This window comes from Triturus cristatus, chromosome 9 (assembly GCF_964204655.1).
Source record: "Triturus cristatus chromosome 9, aTriCri1.1, whole genome shotgun sequence".
Lineage (NCBI taxonomy): Eukaryota > Metazoa > Chordata > Amphibia > Caudata > Salamandridae > Triturus > Triturus cristatus.
Window position 1 is genome coordinate 1145209803 of NC_140592.1, and position 19525 is coordinate 1145229327.

At 47.4% G+C, this 19525-nt stretch overlaps 1 protein-coding gene across 1 annotated transcript in view; it reads right to left on the reverse strand.

Moving 5' to 3' along the window:
- SPTBN5 (spectrin beta, non-erythrocytic 5) overlaps window positions 1-19525 on the reverse strand; it is a 1776766-nt gene that overhangs the window by 609629 nt on the left and 1147612 nt on the right. Inside the window, exon 42 of the mRNA XM_085627084.1 lies at window positions 2551-2669. Within this exon, the coding sequence (XP_085483210.1) occupies window positions 2551-2669 (119 nt within the window). The remainder of the gene's footprint in view (window positions 1-2550; window positions 2670-19525) is intronic.

Here is a 19525-nt window from a genome sequence, read left to right on the forward strand (position 1 = left end):
CAAACTCCAAACCACCGCAGCCAGACTCGTCCTCGGGACACCGCGCCACGAGCACATGACCCAACACCTACGAGGCCTCCACTGGCTCCCCGTCAAAAAGAGGATCACCTTCAAACTCCTCACCCACGCCTACAAATCCCTCAACAACGTCGGGCCCGAATACCTCAACGAGAGATTATCCTTCCACGTACCCAAGAGGAACCTGCCGCTCTGCCGACCTCGCCCTGGCGGAGGTCCCCTGCATACGCAGAAACAGAACCGTCAGGAGAGCATTCTCCTACATTGCAGCGAAAACCTGGAACGAACTCCCTCTGAACATCAGATGCTCTGCACACATTCAGGAGAGACCTCAAGACCTGGCTCGTCGACTGACCTGGAGCCGCTGCCCCCCCGACACCCAAAGCCTTGAGACTCTCACGGGTGAGTAGCGCGCTATATAAACCCCTGATTGATTGATATAAACCCCTGATTGATTCTCTCTTTCGCAGGTTTTTGTCACGCTAAAGACTTGTTGCATCCGATGAACCTTAACTCACCCTCCCCTTCTTCATCCAACAGCTATCAATTGCTCCTTCTTCACGGCATTCCTCTTCTTTTGCTTCCAACACCGATGGCCTCCTATACTTTCCTCAGTCTTCTTCTCTCCTCCTTCAGCACTTGCCCACTTTGTTTCCTGGCTCTCTCCCATGCAAAGACTTGTTACATTCTTCCTGGTTCTCTCTTCCTCAGGCACGTCTCACCTCTCCTAACTCTCTCCCTACAAAGACTTATCTCACACTTCCTGACTTTCTCCCTCTCACAGTTATTTCACCTTTCCAGTCTCCCTCTACAAGAATGTGTCCCACCCTTCCTTGTTTTCCATCCCATGGCTTGTACACCATTTGGACTCTGCCCACCCAACATGTATTTCATCCCTCCGACACTGCCCCTCCCCTCCAATACGTGTCTCACCTGTGTAAAATCGTTCCCATTCCAAAACTTGCCTTGACCCTTCCTCGCTCTCTCCCAACACTCTCCAATCTGACAGTTCCTTACTTTCATGTGTATTACTCTTTATGGCTCTCGCCTTCCAACAGTTGTACCCTTCGTTTCTCCTTCCTAGTTCATCCCATTTTTGACTGTTCCTTCTGTCAGCCCACTGACACGTGTTAATCTCTCTGGCTGTGGACCATAAACGTGTTTTACTTTCTGCCTAATATCTTCTGGCAGCTTTTTCCTGTCTCTCCACTACTGGCTTTATTTTTTTGTCAAACGTTTGCTTTATTTTTTCATATCTTTTGTTCGGTTTGGCTGTTTATTTGTATAATGTTTTCTGTGGAATGTTTATTTCGATCCATTTTGTTTGTTGTCATGCAGAATAGGGGGGGGGAAACATTAGTCACAATGATGGGCAGGCTTGTCGGAAGTGTTTGTGGGACCTTGATCAAAAATTCCTTGCAGGCCCCCGTTCTATTTTTTTCACCTCAAGAATTGTGGAAAAACGTGTGACAACTGACACATTTTGAAGCACAATGGCGAAACTGATAGGATTCAAGTTATATTAACTGGTAGGTCTGGGGCTTTCCACATGGGATTTTCCGAATAAGCTCTTTACCGGAATGTTCCTCTGTAGATAAGTTAGCTGTGAATTATTTACACCAGTGAGTAACTTTTAAAGTTTCCAAGTTGAGTATGAGTAGCTAATGCCATCCTGTTTTATTGGTTGCATTACCAGGCAGCTTCCTGGTACAAGTACAAGACATCCTGCAAGAGATGATAGATGATAGAAGCTAAACAAGTTCCAAGGTCTCGAGGGCATTCTATAGAGTGCAAATTGTATGGATACTTCCGCAAACAACAAAATAACCATCTGAATTCATTGTGAAATGGGGTATGTAGCAAATGCCATTAGGGGATCATGTACTAATCTATCGACAGATATGAACATTGAACAATGGTTCACAAGGCCAATTCAAATCGCCTCTGTCCAGCTGTTTCAATTGCACCAATTCTGGCAAACCTATCTTAGCAGTAAAAATGTTTTATAGAAGGCAGCAAAAGTTTCATAGGGTAAAAGGTATATTGGTCATTGCACACATTGTCTAGCCTGGCCATTTGGACATTCACGTGAAGAGGGAAAATGCATAGTGATGGATATAAGAGTGAACATTGACTTGACAGGACCATTGACCAAGAGCTTGTACGGTGAATACTGTGGGTAGAATTAGTAAGAGTGTGGTGACTCCAACCATGTTTGATTCTCTGGTTAAGTGTGACAGCATGGACTGATGTCCTCCACTTATTCCCATGGGACATCTTTCTAGCCTGGGAATATGTCTGTCCTGGAGTGTATGAGGCAAATATGACACATCGCATGACCTTGAGAAATTAATTCTAATTTTTACAAGTATGAGACCCAATAACAAACGTTGAGTAATTGTGACTCCTCAAATTTCAACCGTAAGCCGCAGCAAAGTAGGATTAAGATGCAATCACTCTCAGAGGAGGCGTCATGAATTGGATGCAAACATATCACAGCAAAACACACTCCCAAGAAACAAAGTAATTGACCTGTCATTTAACTGCTGTCGCCGCTGATGTACCGTCTTGACTTCCTCCTTGTTCTGCCGCTCCAGTTTCGTTGCAAGGGCATTGATGGCTTTGATGTGGGCATCATCCACGGTCAGCTCCTACAATCAGAGGGTCCAAGACAATAAGGTTCTCTGCAATTAGATGCTTGGTGTGCCCTGTCCATGAGCTCACAGCAAACTTATAAAACAAGCATTTGCAATGCAGTAGGTCTCGCATTTCTGAAAGCTAGAGCTCTTGGTTTTTAAAATGACAATGCTTTTTACTTTGCTTTTTGGTATACAATGGAGTGATTATATTTACATAGCGCTTTTGCCATTGGTATGACCTCGCGGGCATTGGGGAATCAGAAAATGGCAAAAAGCTTATGAGGGAGGGGAGACAAGAGTAATATGCCAGTTGGAAAAAAAAGGAACAACATCCTGGAAATAGGAAACACTCATAGAGAATGAAAGATTAAGTAGAGCAGGTGAAATGTAAGCAGGAACAACATAGTTACTTTAACGCTTTTACACTTAAAATTCAGAAATCATTGAGTGTTTATGCCTGAAAAGTTAAGAACATGACCACAGGGCTGGAAGGGACCTGTTTGAATATCGATTGCTTATATCCTTGGAAAACGTAAACAGTATGGTTTAAAAAGACCACATCCCTGAACACATTTTACAAACTAAAATAAGGAAATCTGCTGATAAGGATCGCATTAAATTTTAACCAGGTATTGCAGCACCTCCAGGGATGGTGCACTTTCCCACCCGGGGAAAACAATGCTGTTTAAAGAAAGAGGGGAAAACGAAAGTAGCATTTCGCTCGTAAACACTGTTAAGTGGCGCTAATGTGTTTGGTTGTGAATAAAAACCAATCTGGCCACTTTGCAACCACTTTGTCTTGATTTATTTCGTGTTTATTTTTTATTTTTCGTATTTTGAAGCTTTTTTTGCACGTTAGAATAGAAAAATGTCTGAAAAAGACGACAATTGAAGCTAAAGTGTTGTTTTTTGGATCCATTTCACAATGCAAAAACATAAATAAAGGAAAGGAGAGGAAAGGGAGGGTAAGAGCCATTTGTTGAAGTCATGGGGCTGGACTGTTCCCATGAGGCACAGGGTCAAGACTGATTTGCATATGGCCATGTCTAAACTGGGGTGGTGTAGTGGGCAAAAGAACGATGGATTTAACCCAGATCTCTTGACTGGGGGAGAATGTATGCATTGTCAGCATTCCGTCCATCATTTGTTTGTTGTAACGCTTTTCGCCCTAAGTGGGATGGGTATTCCCAGACGTGGGACCCGTGCTCACTACGCCACTGGAGTCAAGCTATCCTGGCTGATAACGGCTGATAGCCAGAAACTGGTCCTAGGATGCTTGATTCCGGTCCAGGGAAGACATGGCTTGGCAGTTCGGGCTGGACTGTTCCCATGAGGCACAGGGTCAAGACTGATTTGCATATGGCCATGTCTAAACTGGGGTGGTGTAGTGGGCAAAAGAACGATGGATTTAACCCAGATCACTTGACTAAGGGGAGAATGTATGCATTGTCAGCATTCCGTCCATCATTTGTTTGTTGTAACGCTTTTCGCCCTAAGTGGGATGGGTATTCCCAGACGTGGGACCCGTGCTCACTACGCCACTGGAGTAAAGCTATCCTGGCTGATGACGGCTGATAGCCAGAAACCGGTCCTAGGATGCTTGATTCCGGTCCAGGGAAGACATGGCTTGGCAGTTCGGGCTGGACTGTTCCCATGAGGCACAGGGTCAAGACTGATTTGCATATGGCCATGTCTAAACTGGGGTGGTGTAGTGGGCAAAAGAACAATGGATTTAACCCAGATCTCTTGACTGGGGGAGAATGTATGCATTGTCAGCATTCCGTCCATCATTTGTTTGTTGTAACGCTTTTCGCCCTAAGTGGGATGGGTATTCCCAGACGTGGGACCCGTGCTCACTACGCCACTGGAGTCAAGCTATCCTGGCTGATGACGGCTGATAGCCAGAAACCGGTCCTAGGATGCTTGATTCCGGTCCAGGGAAGACATGGCTTGGCAGTTCGGGCTGGACTGTTCCCATGAGGCACAGGGTCAAGACTGATTTGCATATGGCCATGTCTAAACTGGGGTGGTGTAGTGGGCAAAAGAACGATGGATTTAACCCAGATCTCTTGACTAAGGGGAGAATGTATGCATTGTCAGCATTCCGTCCATCATTTGTTTGTTGTAACGCTTTTCGCCCTAAGTGGGATGGGTATTCCCAGACGTGGGACCCGTGCTCACTACGCCACTGGAGTAAAGCTATCCTGGCTGATGACGGCTGATAGCCAGAAACCGGTCCTAGGATGCTTGATTCCGGTCCAGGGAAGACATGGCTTGGCAGTTCGGGCTGGACTGTTCCCATGAGGCACAGGGTCAAGACTGATTTGCATATGGCCATGTCTAAACTGGGGTGGTGTAGTGGGCAAAAGAACGATGGATTTAACCCAGATCTCTTGACTGGGGGAGAATGTATGCATTGTCAGCATTCCGTCCATCATTTGTTTGTTGTAACGCTTTTCACCCTAAGTGGGATGGGTATTCCCAGACGTGGGACCCGTGCTTACTACGCCACTGGAGTCAAGCTATCCAGGCTGATGACGGCTGATAGCCAGAAACCGGTCCTAGGATGCTTGATTCCGGTCCTGGGAAGACATGGCTTGGCAGTTCGGGCTGGACTGTTCCCATGAGGCACAGGGTCAAGACTGATTTGCATATGGCCATGTCTAAACTGGGGTGGTGTAGTGGGCAAAAGAACGATGGATTTAACCCAGATCTCTTGACTGGGGGAGAATGTATGCATTGTCAGCATTCCGTCCATCATTTGTTTGTTGTAACGCATATGTACAAGCCCCTATCGCCAAGGGAACGTCACTTTTTGTGACATTCCCTTAACAATAGGGGCCTTGCCTTATGTAAAAGGCAGCGTTAAGCCACTTAACGAGGCTTAACGCTGCCTTTTACATAAGGCAGCCTTTCACACTATGGTTAGCGTGAAAGGGGCGTGCAGTGAGTTTTGCGGTGGGCGTTCCACCGCAACACCCATTGTATTTAAAGCTTCCCCCTATGTACAAGGGTGGCATACATAGGAGGCCGCGCCAAAATTAGGACCAGGAAAATCTTGGTCTTAAGTTGGCGAAATGAGGAGAAATTCATTATTTCTCCTCGTTTTTGCTTTTTCCATGTGTGCTACCTTGAGCAGCACACATAGAAAAAGCAAAAGGCCATGGTTTGTTTATGTACAGGAAGGTGTCCCTTCCTGTACATAAAGAAACCTTTTAAAAAAATGCAATTTTGTAACTTTCATGTGTGCTGCATGAACCAATCCTTCCCTGCACACAGACACCCTTGCGGGTGCTTGCGTTGGTGCTAAGTTGTTAAAGCACAAGTTACTTACCTTCGTTAACGATATATCTGTAAGAAACATTAGTAGTGATAGATTCCTTACCTTAGAATTACCCCCAGGCATCAGACTGGATACGGAAAGTTTTCGTCAGCAGTACCCCTGCGAGTCAGTAGGGGGCGTCGTGCGGCTCCGCGTCCATCGTTGGCGTCGTGGTCGCCGAGATGACGTCGCAGCAGCTTCTAAGGCGCCGCCCTCGCGCGCTGACGCAAGTCTGTACACGACTTTCCATGCCAGGAAAGCAGAGCCATGGAAGAAACTGACCACTGGTGCCTTGAAACTAGGGCCCTGAAAGGGATGACCTTAACCCTAGAAATCAGTTTGTAGAAAGGGGAGGCTGGGTGGGGCGGTAAGGAATCTATCACCACTAATGTTTCTTACAGATATATTGTTATCGAAGGTAAGTAACTTGTGCATCTGAAAGAAAGACGTAGGGATAGATTACTTACCTTAGAATAGATACCCCAGCAATATCAACCCTGGTGGTGGGTCTGCGAACCAAGATCACACCAGAAAGTCCTGGAGAACAGAACAGCCAAAGAAGCCGTCTCTCTGGACTTGGCTGTCCAGGCACTAATGCTTGGTAAATGTGTGCAGCGAGGCCCACGTAGCTGCCTGACAGATGTCATGCAAGGGAACTCCCCGTCCCAAAGCAGTAGGGGCTGCCGTCGCCCTGGTAGAATGGGCATGCAGCCCCACCGGAGGCTCCTTTTTAGCCAAAGAATAACAAGCCTTTATGCACAGAACGACCCACCGAGAGATGGTCCGCTTGTGCACGGCCCGACCTTTCTTGGCACCCACGTCGCCAACAAAGAGCTGGTCATCCACCCGGAACTGTTGTGTGCGGTTCAGATAGAATGAAAGCGCCCGTTTTAGGTCCAGACGGTGGAGCCTCTCTTCCTCTTTTGAGGGATGCGGAGGCGGAAAGAAGGTGGGCAAAGTGATGGTCTGCCTGATGTGAAAGGCAGTGACAACCTCTGGCAGAAAAGATGGACGAGTCCTTCGAACCACAGAGAAAAGGAGGTTTAGAAGAAAGAGCCTGGAGCTTCTCACTCTTCTGGCAGAAGTGATGGCCACCAGGAAAGCTGTCTTTAAAGTGAGAAGACGAAGAGGACAGTTGTGAAGTGGCTCAAAGGGAGCACACATCATATATGTCAGAACCAGGTTCAAGTCCCACTGTGGCATTATGAAAGGAACAGGAGGGAAAAGATGAGTAATGCCTTTTAAGAATCTATTTACAACAGTGGACTTGAAAAGGGAAGGCTGATCTGGAAGCCGTAAAAAGGATGAAATGGCCGAGAGATAGCCATTGATAGTGCCAAGAGCAGAGCCCTGCTGGGCCATAGAAAGGAGGAATAGAAGGACCTCTGAAAGAGGGGCAGAAGGGGATCCACAGTATTTGCTGTGCACCATGCCACACACTTATTCCACCTGCAGGCGTATTCCGTCTTAGTGGAGGGACGCCTGGCTGCCAAGATTACATCACAAACTTTGGGAGGCAGGTCAAAAGACGTCAACTGCCGCCGCTCAATCTCCACACAAGGAGGTGGAGGCTGGGCAGGTTCAGGTGGAGGACCGTCCCCTGTTGCTGCGACAGAAGATCCTCCCAAAGAGGCAGTCGGATCGGGGGATCGATAGCCATGCTGAGTAGCTTGGGATACCATTCTCTTCGAGCCTAGTCCAGAGCCACAAGAACTTGGGCCCGGTCACGTTTGATCTTCTTCAGCACTCTGGGTAGAAGTGGTATAGGCGGAAAGGCGTATAGTAGACCGCAACTCCACTTGCGACGAAAGGTGCCGCCTAGCGAGTGCCGCTTTGGCAATTCCAACGTGCAGAACTGATGAAATTGCGCGTTCTCTTCAGTGGCGAATAGATCTAACCAAGGCTCTCCCCACTGCTGAAAGAGACCTTGCGCCACGTCCGAGTTCAGATGCCATTCGTGATCCATCATGCACCTGCGGCTGAGCTCGTGCGCCCTAGCGTTCAAAGAACCCGCTAGGTGTTAAACCACCAGAGAAATGCCCTGATGTTCCAGCCATGTCCAGAGGCGCAGAGCCTCTTAACATAGGGTTCACGACCCCACCTCACCCTGTTTGTTGCAGTACCACATGGCGGTGGAGTTGTCTGTGAACACCTGCACTACTCTCCGCTTGACAGAGGGAAGGAATGCCTTCAGTGCAAGTCGGATCGCATAAGCTCCAGAAGGTTTATATGGAGCCGGGACTCCGCCGGAGACCAGAGTCCTCTGATCTCCGCCTCTCCCATATGGCCGCCCCATCCCAGAAGAGATGCGTCTGTCACAACTGAATGTTCCGGTTGGGGAAGGGAGAGAGGTCTGCCATTGACCCAATCGCGATTCGTGAGCCACCACTGCAATTGTCGTGCAGTGCCCTCCGAGATCTGGACGTGATCGGACAGGTTGCTCTGATGCTGTGCCCACTGGAACTTCAGGTCCCACTGCAGAGCCTGCATATGCCATCTGGCATGATCCACTAACAGGATACAGGAGACCATCAGGCACAGTAGCCGCAGGGTCATCCTGACCGAAACCTGTGATAGAGGCTGAAAGATCGGAATCATAGCCTGAATATCCCGGACTCGCTGCTTGGGAGGATAAACCCGAAACTGCGCCGAGTCCAGATCTGCTCCGATGAAGAGGAGCTATTGAGAGGGAATCAGCTGCTACTTCGGCACGTTGATGGAGAACCGCAGCAAATGCAGGGGGTCGGCCGTAGTCTGGAGGTGGGAGATGACTGCCTGGGGCGAACCCGCCTTCAACAACCAGTCGTCGAGATAGGGGAAGACTGGAACCCCTGATCTGCGCAGATGAGCTGCGACCACCGCCATCACTTTCGTGAACACCTGAGGGGCGCTGGTAGAACTGAAAGTGCTCGTGGCCTACCGTGAACCGCAGGTAACGCCGGTGGGCCGGCAGGACGGGGATATGAAAATAAGCGTCCTGCAAGTCCAACGCTACCATCCAGTCTTGCGGTCTAGGGCAGACAAGACCTGAGCAAGAGTAAGCATCTTGAACTTCTCCTTCCTGAGGAAGCGATTGACGTTCCGAAGGTCTAAGATAGGACGCAGACCCTTGTCCTTCTTGGGGACCAGGAAGTAGTGGGAATAACAACCACAACCCACTTCTGGCCCAGGAACACGCTCAATGGCCCCCTTGGCCAAGAGGGCCGTGACTTCCTGCTGAAGAAACGCAAGATGGTCTCCCGACATGCGGTGGTACTGAGGTGGCATGGCTGGAGGGGAAGTCTCGAAGGGGAGGGAATAGCCCCTTTGGACAATTTGCAGCACCCACTTGTCCAATGTGATGTTGCGCTAGTGGGGAGATGATGGCGAATTCTGCCGCCCACTGGCGCTTGATGGGCCTGAAAGGTCGGACTAGGAAGGCTTTGCAGTGGATGCTGCGGGTGTGGAGGTGGACTGACTGCCCGCTGGCCCCCTAAACCGCCTCGACGATTCCCGCGGCCGCGCTGAGGATGTTGCTGCGCAGGCCTGTGGCTCTGGAAAAAACGTGTTGGGGCACCCCTTCCGTGGCCACGAAAGGAGCGAAAAGCGGAAGGCGGAGGAGGGCGAGTGGCCGACAGGCCCAAGGACTTGGCCATAACCTGTGAGTCCTTAAAACGCTCCACCGCACTATCCGCTTTATTGCCAAAAAGGGGAATACTGTCAAAGGGCATGTCCATCAAAGTGTTTTAGACATCCCTGGAGAAGCCAGTTGTTCACAGCCAGGCGTGGCACCGAAACGCCACCATCGTGGAAATCGCCCTGCCCAGCGAGTCGGCGGTATGAAGCCCACAACGAATAGTGAACTTTGCTGCGTCTCTCCCAGCTGCTACAGCTTGGGAGAGTACTGTCCGTGCCTCCTCCGGACAGTTGGGCAGCACCTGCGCAACCGTATCCCACATGGAGTGGGAGTAACGGCCCAAGAAGCATGCAGCGTTCACTGACCGCAGCCCTAAGCTGGCATATGAAAACAGCTTCTTGCCAAGCTGCTCTAGCTTCTTGGATTCCCTATCCGGAGGTGCGGAAGGCAACGCACTCTGGGAAGCAGAGGCTTGGACAACCAAGCTCTCGGGAGTGGGTTGTTGGGAGAGAAAGTGGGAGTCGCCCGGGGCCAGGAGATGGTGTAGGGCCACGTTCCTGTCCACAGGAGCCCCTGTGTTGGGCCTGGACCAAGTGCCCAAAAGAACGTCAGAAAGTGCGTCATTAAAAGGCAGTAAGGGCTCCGAAGAGGTTGCCGACGGCTGAAGCACTTCTGTCAGGAGGTTAGTCCTGATGGCCACTGTAGGGAGTTTGAGGTGGAGGGCCTCGGCTGCCCTACGCAACACCACTGCATAACTGGCTCCCTCCTCCGTAGCCACGGTAGGAGAAGACAGCATGCCAAGGTCAGGTGAGGTGTCAAGACCACTGGCATCCCCCAAATCCTCTGCCCAGTCCGGATCATAATCACACTGTTGTGTGAGAGGGTCCTCAGACCCCTCCCAGTCCTCCCCTTCCTCCGAAGTCTGTGAATCAGGCTGAAAATAAGGAGGACGGACATAGGGGTAAAAAGGCCCCATCGGAGTCGGAATCGGCGTCGAGTGATGCTGATCTGGCGCCGTGTCTGGTTCAGGGCTGAAACTGGGTTCGACGTCGGCGGTGGCACCGGACAACGTCGGAGGTGGTGCCAGAGGAGGGGTCGACACCGGTGGAGGTGTTATGAGGTCAACCGGTGTTGCCTGGTCCTGGGGGGTCCTGCGGCGCCGGAGCCGCTGGCGATAAAAGAGCAGGACCCCAAGACGGGCCCACGGGGTCCGTAGGCGCACCTGCGGGGCCAGATGGCTCAAAGAGTCTGATCATGGCAGGAAGAAACTCAGGCGACGCGATGGACCCAGATAGGGTGGAAAGGTCGGCGGTGACGTCGCAGGCTCCGCCGGAGCCACGGGGGTGGCACCACCCACACCCTCAGCCGCGTCGTGCGATGGGTGAGGGGAAGTCGAGGAGCGATGACGCTTCAACTTCTTTTTGGAATGCTTCGACTTACCTGTCCCCGAGTGCGAAGACTTAGATCCAGAGGAACGATGGTGACGGCTCTTTGACCGGTCCCTCGACCTCCCACGGGACCGGGACCTTGAGCGGCACGGAGCCGACTGCCGGACTTCCAGCAACTTTCGGGACCTCTCCCACAAAGTCTTCGGCGCCATGGCCCGGCAGTCGGGGCACGACTTGGAGTCGTGGTCGTGCCCCAGGTAGTAGAGACACACGTGGTGTGGGTCCGTCACCGACATAATGCGGTAACAGTCTCCACAGTTCTTAAAGCCGGGCATCCCTACGACACCAGGAGTCGATTGACTCGAAAAAAGAGAGACAAAAGGCCTCAAAAAACTCAGTTAAAAAGTGGCTGGGGGTACTTGCTCTTCTCGGAACTGCGCTATCTGGCACGGAAAAAGAAAGAACTGACGTCAGCATGCGAGGGCGGCGTCTAAGTAGCTGCCTCGACGTCATCTTGACAACCACGACGCCAACGACGGACACGGAGCTGCACGACGTTACCTACCGATGCGCAGGGATACTGCTGACGAAAACTTTCCGTATCCAGTCTGACGCCTGGGGGTAATTCTAAGGTAAGGAACCTATCACTACGTGTTTCTTTCAGATCTTAGCGCCTTCGCAGGGGCAAACGCAAGGCTGCAACATATTCTTGTAAATGTGTGGTGCAGCCTTGCGTTTCCAAAGTGGCGGAGTGTGTCCCTAAGCCCAGGAGGCTAATGACAAGCTCCGTCACTTCATTGTACATATCCCCCATGGTTTTCAGCAAGTGAGGCGGAGCAAGACAGAGACAGAAAGAGATGATATGAGGAAGAGGAAGAAGGGGGAGATGGGCAACAGTGAAAGCCTCAGAAGCCTGCTTTATAGTTTGCTGCTCTACTCCTCCTCTCACAGTCTCAGCCTGTATTCTTTGGGTAGCTCACTTGTGGCATGACATGCCTTGGAGATAATGCGGATGCATTTGTCAAAAAAAAACATTTCAAACTGTAACCATCTTTCTATAGAGAACTATCTCAGCTCTTTAAGCGGAAGAGGTGGAAAATCATTGCACGGCAAAATCTCCAAACTGAAGTTAAGGGACAGGCAAAGCTCACTGTAAGCAGCCTACTCTATGCAGCTCCTCCTATTTGGAATGTTTCCAAAAACAAAACTAGACTAAAGGAAAGAGTCTGCAGATCCTCTAGTCTTGTGAGACAACGTGCAACACTACAGTCACCATTTTCAGTTGAGAGGTTTGAACACAAAATAAATGAGGGCCCGCAGGATCATCTTGTGAGATGCCGACTCTTGATAAGTAGAAAAACAAGTTTGCTTTTCAAGCTAGCGATATGGCGTAGCTTACAGAGCTGCTGACCTTGTGCTTGGGGAACTGGGTTCAAGTCTTGGCATCGGCTCTACAAAAAACATGCCAATCCTAATAAATAAATAAAAATTCCTAACAGAAAAATTGAAGCAGTGGAGAATCTGAAACAAACTGTGCCGGAGCAGTTCAAAGAACACATGCTGATCACAAAGTAAACAAAACACTGGAGGGGGAAGGGCACAAACAGGCGCTCTTGGAATGTGTCTGATGAGCAAAAAACCAAGAAACGCAAATGCCAAGCCTGCTAGGTGGAAGTGAAAAGTCAACCAAAACAAAAAGTGGCCGCAATTGCTGAAGCTGGAGTCCTGTGTACATTAATTAAATAAATAGTTCGCCCAAACTGCTAATGAAAGCTACAGAGTAATAACACATGTATGAGGGGCTGTCCTTAGGGGAGGTAACAACAGGAGAGACGGAGGTACAACGGAGGGACTACTAAGCCTATTGACTAATCAAAAGCCATCATTTACAAAGGACAAGAAGAACTTACCTGTAATCCTAGTTCTCTTCCAGGGGTATCCTCATCAAAGTCATAAGCACTGAATATTCCCGCCCATGTGCGGGGACCCCGGAAATAATATAAAATTATATATGGAAATCATATATATATATATACACTGAAAAAACCATAGGTTTCACACATGTTATAGTTAGCGGAAATTTTACTGATAAAAAACCAATGAAATTCCCCCGTTATAGTTAGTGCAGGCAACTATAACTCACGCGACCGCAATCCTCTGCTGATGCTAATACTGTATTTAGACACTTATTTGCCCATGTCTTCTTCCATACATTTTTAGCTATACATATATTACAAATATTTTTTTTTCATAAAGACACATATGTCATCAGCAGAAGATTGCGGTCGCGTGAGTTATAGTTGCCTGCACTAACTATAACGGGGGAATTTCATTGGTTTTTTATCAGTAAAATTTCCGCTAACTATAACATGTGTGAAACCTATGGTTTTTTCAGTGAATTTGCAAGGTTTTTTAAATGCTAATTCCTAACTATAACGTGTGTGAAACCTATGTTTTTTTCAGTGACTTTGTACGGTTTTTTAAATGCTAAGTTACTTTACACCATTCGTGGCGTGCGCGCCCACTTAACGCAGTTCGTTCCGTGCGCGCACGGTGCGCTTCGCGCACCGTGCGCGCACAGTGAGCACGCGGTGCGCTTCGCGCACCGCGCGCCCACTTTACGCAGTTAGTGCCGTGCACGCACGGTGGGCACGCGGTGCGATGACAAAGCAAGAAAGCACGTCAACAAATCTGTGCCATTTACCACAACAACTTGCGTTATGACATGAAAGACATTTATAGAGGAGATGGTGTGCACTTCAATGATGAAGGGAACAGAGTCTTCCTCTTGAACCTTAGACTCTGCATCGGTACTTACTTGTAGGTACCACTTTTTAGAGCCCCCTAATATCTAAACACTTAAATCTGATTTTCATTTTTTTTTTTTTTTTTCTACCGTACGCTTACCGTAAGCTTACCGTACGCGTACCCCGTGATTTTTTTTAAAATCAATAAATGTTTTTTTTGTACTTTTCTGTCCTTCTTTGACCCCCTTACAAATGTTAGGGGGTCTGTAACTCTCCTCATTGCCCCCTTTCCTTGTTTTCACTCTTTTTTTTCAGAGTGAAATACACAAAATGGCGGCCGCCGCTTCCTGGTTTCGGCCGATTCGAATGTTTACTAAGATCTAAGAGCCAATCAGAATCGCGCTCGCGCACGCCACCGTACGCTTACCGTAAGCGTACGGTAAGCGTACCGTAAGCGGGCTCAGATATATATATTGATTTAAAGGCTATTTTCTCAGAATCTACTGAACAGATTTACACCAAACCTACAAAAGGCACTTCCTTGACCTAGGGACTACCTCTCTGCCAAATTTTGAGTAATTCTGTTCAGCCGTTCGGGCTGTAGCTCGTTCTAAAGGTCCTATGGAAAAATGCATGGGAAAAACGCGTTTTGGGACCCCCCTTTTATCTCAGCCCCCGCTTGACGGATCCCCCCGAGACTTTCAGGGTAGGAGCGGAGCGTAGCGCCCCACCTATTTTGAGAAATTCGCGAGGATTCGTCGACCGGCGCCAAAGTTATTCAAAATAGAATGTTGAGGTTTTCCTATGGAAACGTGGTCCTAACTATAACTACCTACTGGCGACCGCCAGTAGGTAATATATATATATATATATATTCACTTAAAAAACCATAGGTTTCACACATGTTATAGTTAGCTGGACATTTCACTCGTAAAAAAACAATGAAATTCCCCCGTTATAGTTAGTGCAGGCAACTATAACTCACGCGACCGCAATCCTCTGCTGATGACGTCAGATATTACATCACTGTATTTAGACACTTATTTACCCATGTCTTCTTCCATTAATCTTTAGCTATACATATATCACAAATATTTATTTTTCATAAAGACACATATGTCATCAGTGATGTAATATCTGACGTCATCAGTAGAGGATTGCGGTCGCGTGAGTTATAGTTGCCTGCACTAACTATAACGGGGGAATTTCATTGGTTTTTTACGAGTGAAATGTCCAGCTAACTATAACATGTGTGAAACCTATGGTTTTTTAAGTGAATTTGCAAGGTTTTTTAAATGCTAATTCGTAACTATAATGTGTGTGAAACCTATGGTTTTTTCAGTGAATTTGTACGGTTTTTTAAATGCTAAGTTATTTATTTATTACATTTTTTTTTCAGGTTTTTCACCGTGCGCGCACCGTGAGATTTTTTTTTTTTTTTTTAAAAATCACGAGGTGCGCGCACGGTGCGCTTCGCGCACCATGCGCGCTCTGTGGGCGCTCGGTGGGCTTCGTGCACCGAGCACCCACGGGTCGTAGTGTGTGCCGTGCGGGCTAGGTGCGCGCATCTCACGATTTAAAAAAAAAAAAAAAAAATCTCACGGTGCGCGCACGGTGAAAAACCTGAAAAAAAAATGTCATAAATAAATAACTTAGCATTTAAAAAACCATACAAATTCACTGAAAAAACCATAGGTTTCACACACATTATAGTTACGAATTAGCATTTAAAAAACCTTGCAAATTCACTTAAAAAACCATAGGTTTCACACATGTTATAGTTAGCTGGACATTTCACTCGTAGAAAACCAATGAAATTCCCTCGTTATAGTTAGTGCAGGCAACTATAACTCACGCGACCGCAATCCTCTACTGATGACGTCAGACCAAGGCTAGGGGGTCAGGAACTGTCCACTCTGCCCCTTTTTCACGTTCTCCACCTTTTTTTTTCACCCCCTCAGACTGCGAGAGACAAAATGGCGGCCGACAATTCCTGGTTTCGACCGATTCGAATGTTTACCGACATCTAACAACCAATCAGAATTGCGCTCGCGCACGGCAGGGTGCGCGCACCGTGCGCGCACGGTGCGCGCGTATAGATATTGATATGCTTTTAAATGCTATTTTCTCAGGAAATACTGAACAGATTTACACCAGACCTGCAGAAGGCACTTCCTTGACCTTATGGCTACCTCTCTGCCAAATTTCACGTAACTCTGTTCAGCCGTTCGGGCTGTAGCTGCGACTAAAGGTCCTATGGAAAAATGCATGGGGAAAACGCGTTTTGGGACCCCCCCTTTTTCTCGGCCCCCGCTTGACGAATCACCCCGAGACTTTCAGGGTAGGAGCTGAACGGAGCGCCCCATTAGTTTTGAAAATTTCGCGAGGATTCGTCAACCGGCGCCAAAGTTATTCAAAATAGAATTTTGAGATTTCCTATGGAAACTAGGTTGTAACTATAACTATCTACTGGCGACCGCCAGTAGATAATATATATATATATATATATATATATATATATATATATATATATATATATATATATTCAAACGCACAATGTCCCATACGAGAGGAGCACCTTAACAGTTGGTGCCTGCGGCTAGACCAGGACAGTGTCTCGCTATCTATTATCCGCAAATGTGATAACGCAGCACTTCTTTTGGCTTCAACAGGTCTTTATTTAGATGCAAATCTCCTACGCGTTTGGAACTCTGTTCTTGATCACGGTAGTTTAAACAAGAAGTCCTTTGTCAGTTTTCTGTTTTTATACATAAGCATACTGCTATTCATTACAATGCCTTCTGGGTAAGATAGTTTTTCATGTAGTTTTAATCTACAATGAACTTTATTGATCCGTTTTGTCCTGCCAAGTTGGGGCGAGATTGCAGAGATCATCATATTTTATGAGCACTGAGGGGTGTGCGAAGCTAGTGCGCACACTACGTGTGTTGGGTAACACACAAAGGATCGGATTCCGAGGTTGGATGAGCCGATCAAGATTAGTGCTCCTATGTGGATTCTTGGTCCAAATACAATTACGGCTAAGTGCCTGATTTGATCATCGCGATATCACCCTCGTTGGCTGGACAATGTGACCTACATCAAAATATATTACGTTTTTGTTGTGGCATAAGTACGGAAAGGGAAGAGGGAGGAGAAGGGGAGGGCGAGGTCCATACAAGACAGATGTTATTGTCAGTATTATTTGAAATTATTGTAATTTTTGAGTCCATGCAGTTCTAAATTGTCCTTATGTTCATTCATCTCATCTAGGAGTTGTTTGTTCACAAGTGTACATACAATTCTTCATCCCCGTTCAAGCCCATAGGGAATTTGGTTTTAAATCTTATGATTAGTCTAGATTCCAGGCGTCTGAGTTGTTGTGTTCTATTTCCTCCATGCTCATGCGGGGGATCATTGCTAGCCCGGAGTAGCTCATGTCCAACCATGATTTGCCTACATGGGTACTAAGATGTTTAACCATGGCACATGTATGATCATACTAAGATGTTTAGCCATGGAATATGTATGATCATCTCGAAGACTGCTGCCTCGACGTCGACCAGCGTTGGGCTGCCGGCGACGGAGACTTCTGCCTCGACGCCGAAGATCCTTGTACCGATCACGGCGGCGTTTTCTGTTTCGACGTCGATGATGGAGTATGACGGATCGACGTTGAAGAGTCTTGTCCTGACTTCGACTGAGACTTGTGCTTCGCCGCCGAAGGAGGTGTCCTGTGTCTCGACGTCGAAGATCGTTGGACTGATCTCGACGGAGACCTGTGCCGAGACGTCGATCGCCGATGATGAGGCGACGACGGAGTGATGTGCCTCGACGTCGATCGCCGATGCGACGACGGAGTGATGTGCCTCGACGTCGAACGCCCAGCCGGCGCCGACGCAGACCTGGCTCTCGACGTTGAGAGTCGCCTGGTTGACGTAAATGGAGGACCTGTTACCTTTGTCGATGATGATTTCGTTGTCGATTGATGATGCGCCAGCATCACCAAAGTCTTCGACGCAGATTTCTTCACCGTCGGCAGCTTCAACGTCGATCCCGAACCTGACGGAGAACAGGTCGGGACTTTTCCTCTCGACGTCAACCGAGTTCTCTTCTTCTGCTGCCTCACAGGAGACCTATCTCTTTCAGAGAGGCCATAAAGTCGAATCCTCTCCCTGTCCTTGATGGTCCTTCTCGACAACTTCTTACAATGATGGCAGTTGTTAGAAAGCGAGACTCAGGGAGGCAGAGAATACACACAGGGTGTGTATCTGTATCTGTATCTGTTCTGGCCTTCTTTTTGCCACAGGAAGGGCAAGGATCGAATAAAGAAAGCATTTTTAAAGAACACAAAAAAGGTGTTACTTGCACTCTAAGACCAAAAGACGTTGAGTCAAAGCAGAAAAACTAGATTTCTATAAGATATTTTTGACAGAAAGTCAAAACAAGCATTGGCATAGCCAATAGGTCTCGCCTTTAGGGTCTTGTAAGTGTTTAGGCATAGCTATTGGCTTTGTCAGTGTCTTTAAGCTATGTTGTAGAGCCGCATGGGTGCTGTGCAACATGTTGAAAAGTTATAATAAAAACGTATTTTAAGCATTTTTCTTACCTTATATATAATCAATAGGATATTTTTAAACTTTGAACACATTTTTTGAATCATTGTTTTTGTACGTGTTTAAATAATTCTTCAAAATAAAGTGTTTTCATGATTTCATATTTAAAACTTCTGATGTGTTGATGCTTGGTAGTGTATTTACGAGCTTAAGCGGCCCATTTAGTGCATTAGATTGCTAAAAAGTAGTCCATGTTTACAAATCGGGCAGTTTAGAACTTACAAACATACATAGAACTGTTGAGCCATCGAGATCTTTAAGGCGACCAGATCAAGTTACTCAATAGTTAACTTAGAAGCAGACACACAACACACTGCACATCATTTAAAAAACCCAAACAAAAACAAATAAATTAAAACAATTGCCTATCATACCACTACAACGCTGGGATAATGCACCCCACCCCTACCCTTTGTCTCTGGGAATCTGAGGAATCCCGTAAATGTGAACTGTGGGATCTTAAACAGCATTTTGGAGGAGAGCAGTAAATCATCACCTTGCACGTCTGTCAAGGAGCTTTAGCAGGAAGATTGCAAAATACCGTTTAAAAGCTTCTACAAGCATGAAACACGAATATGCTGGCGGGTGACGCACACGCTATAGAGTGATTTCATTTCCACATGCAATTTAATTTGTGAAGATGAAAGTGGACTGGCGTGACCCAATCACTCCTATTGTGTTTTGAAGAAGAATGGTAATACAGCATGACAATTTGCAGTAAAAGCTAAATGTTCAACAAGCCCCCCTCTTGTTGCACACACACACAAAACATAGCAAACAAATGCTGTTAAGTGTGCCGATCAAAATGCGTGTGCCTTTTATTTCTAACGCACGCATGGTGCAAAATGCAAGAAGTGAGCTCAGTGGAACCCCAGAATAAATGAATAAATAAATGGACAAGTGGATGAATGTATTACTAACAAGTGAAGCACGTTTGGCTGGTCTTCGGCAAGATGGAATCGAGTTGAAAAGGCAAGAGGGTGATTCTAAAGTAACAAACTTTAAAAAGTCCCTTCCACCTTAAGGTATTTTTTCTGTAAAATGAACAAACAACAACAACTCCCGAATTCAGTTGTGCCACGCCTCTTGACTGCATGTCTCCAATTGGGAGTTGGGCCAAGATGAAGGATATATATCACAACGAAAAAAGAAAATGGAAGGAAGGAAAGTAATCGGTAC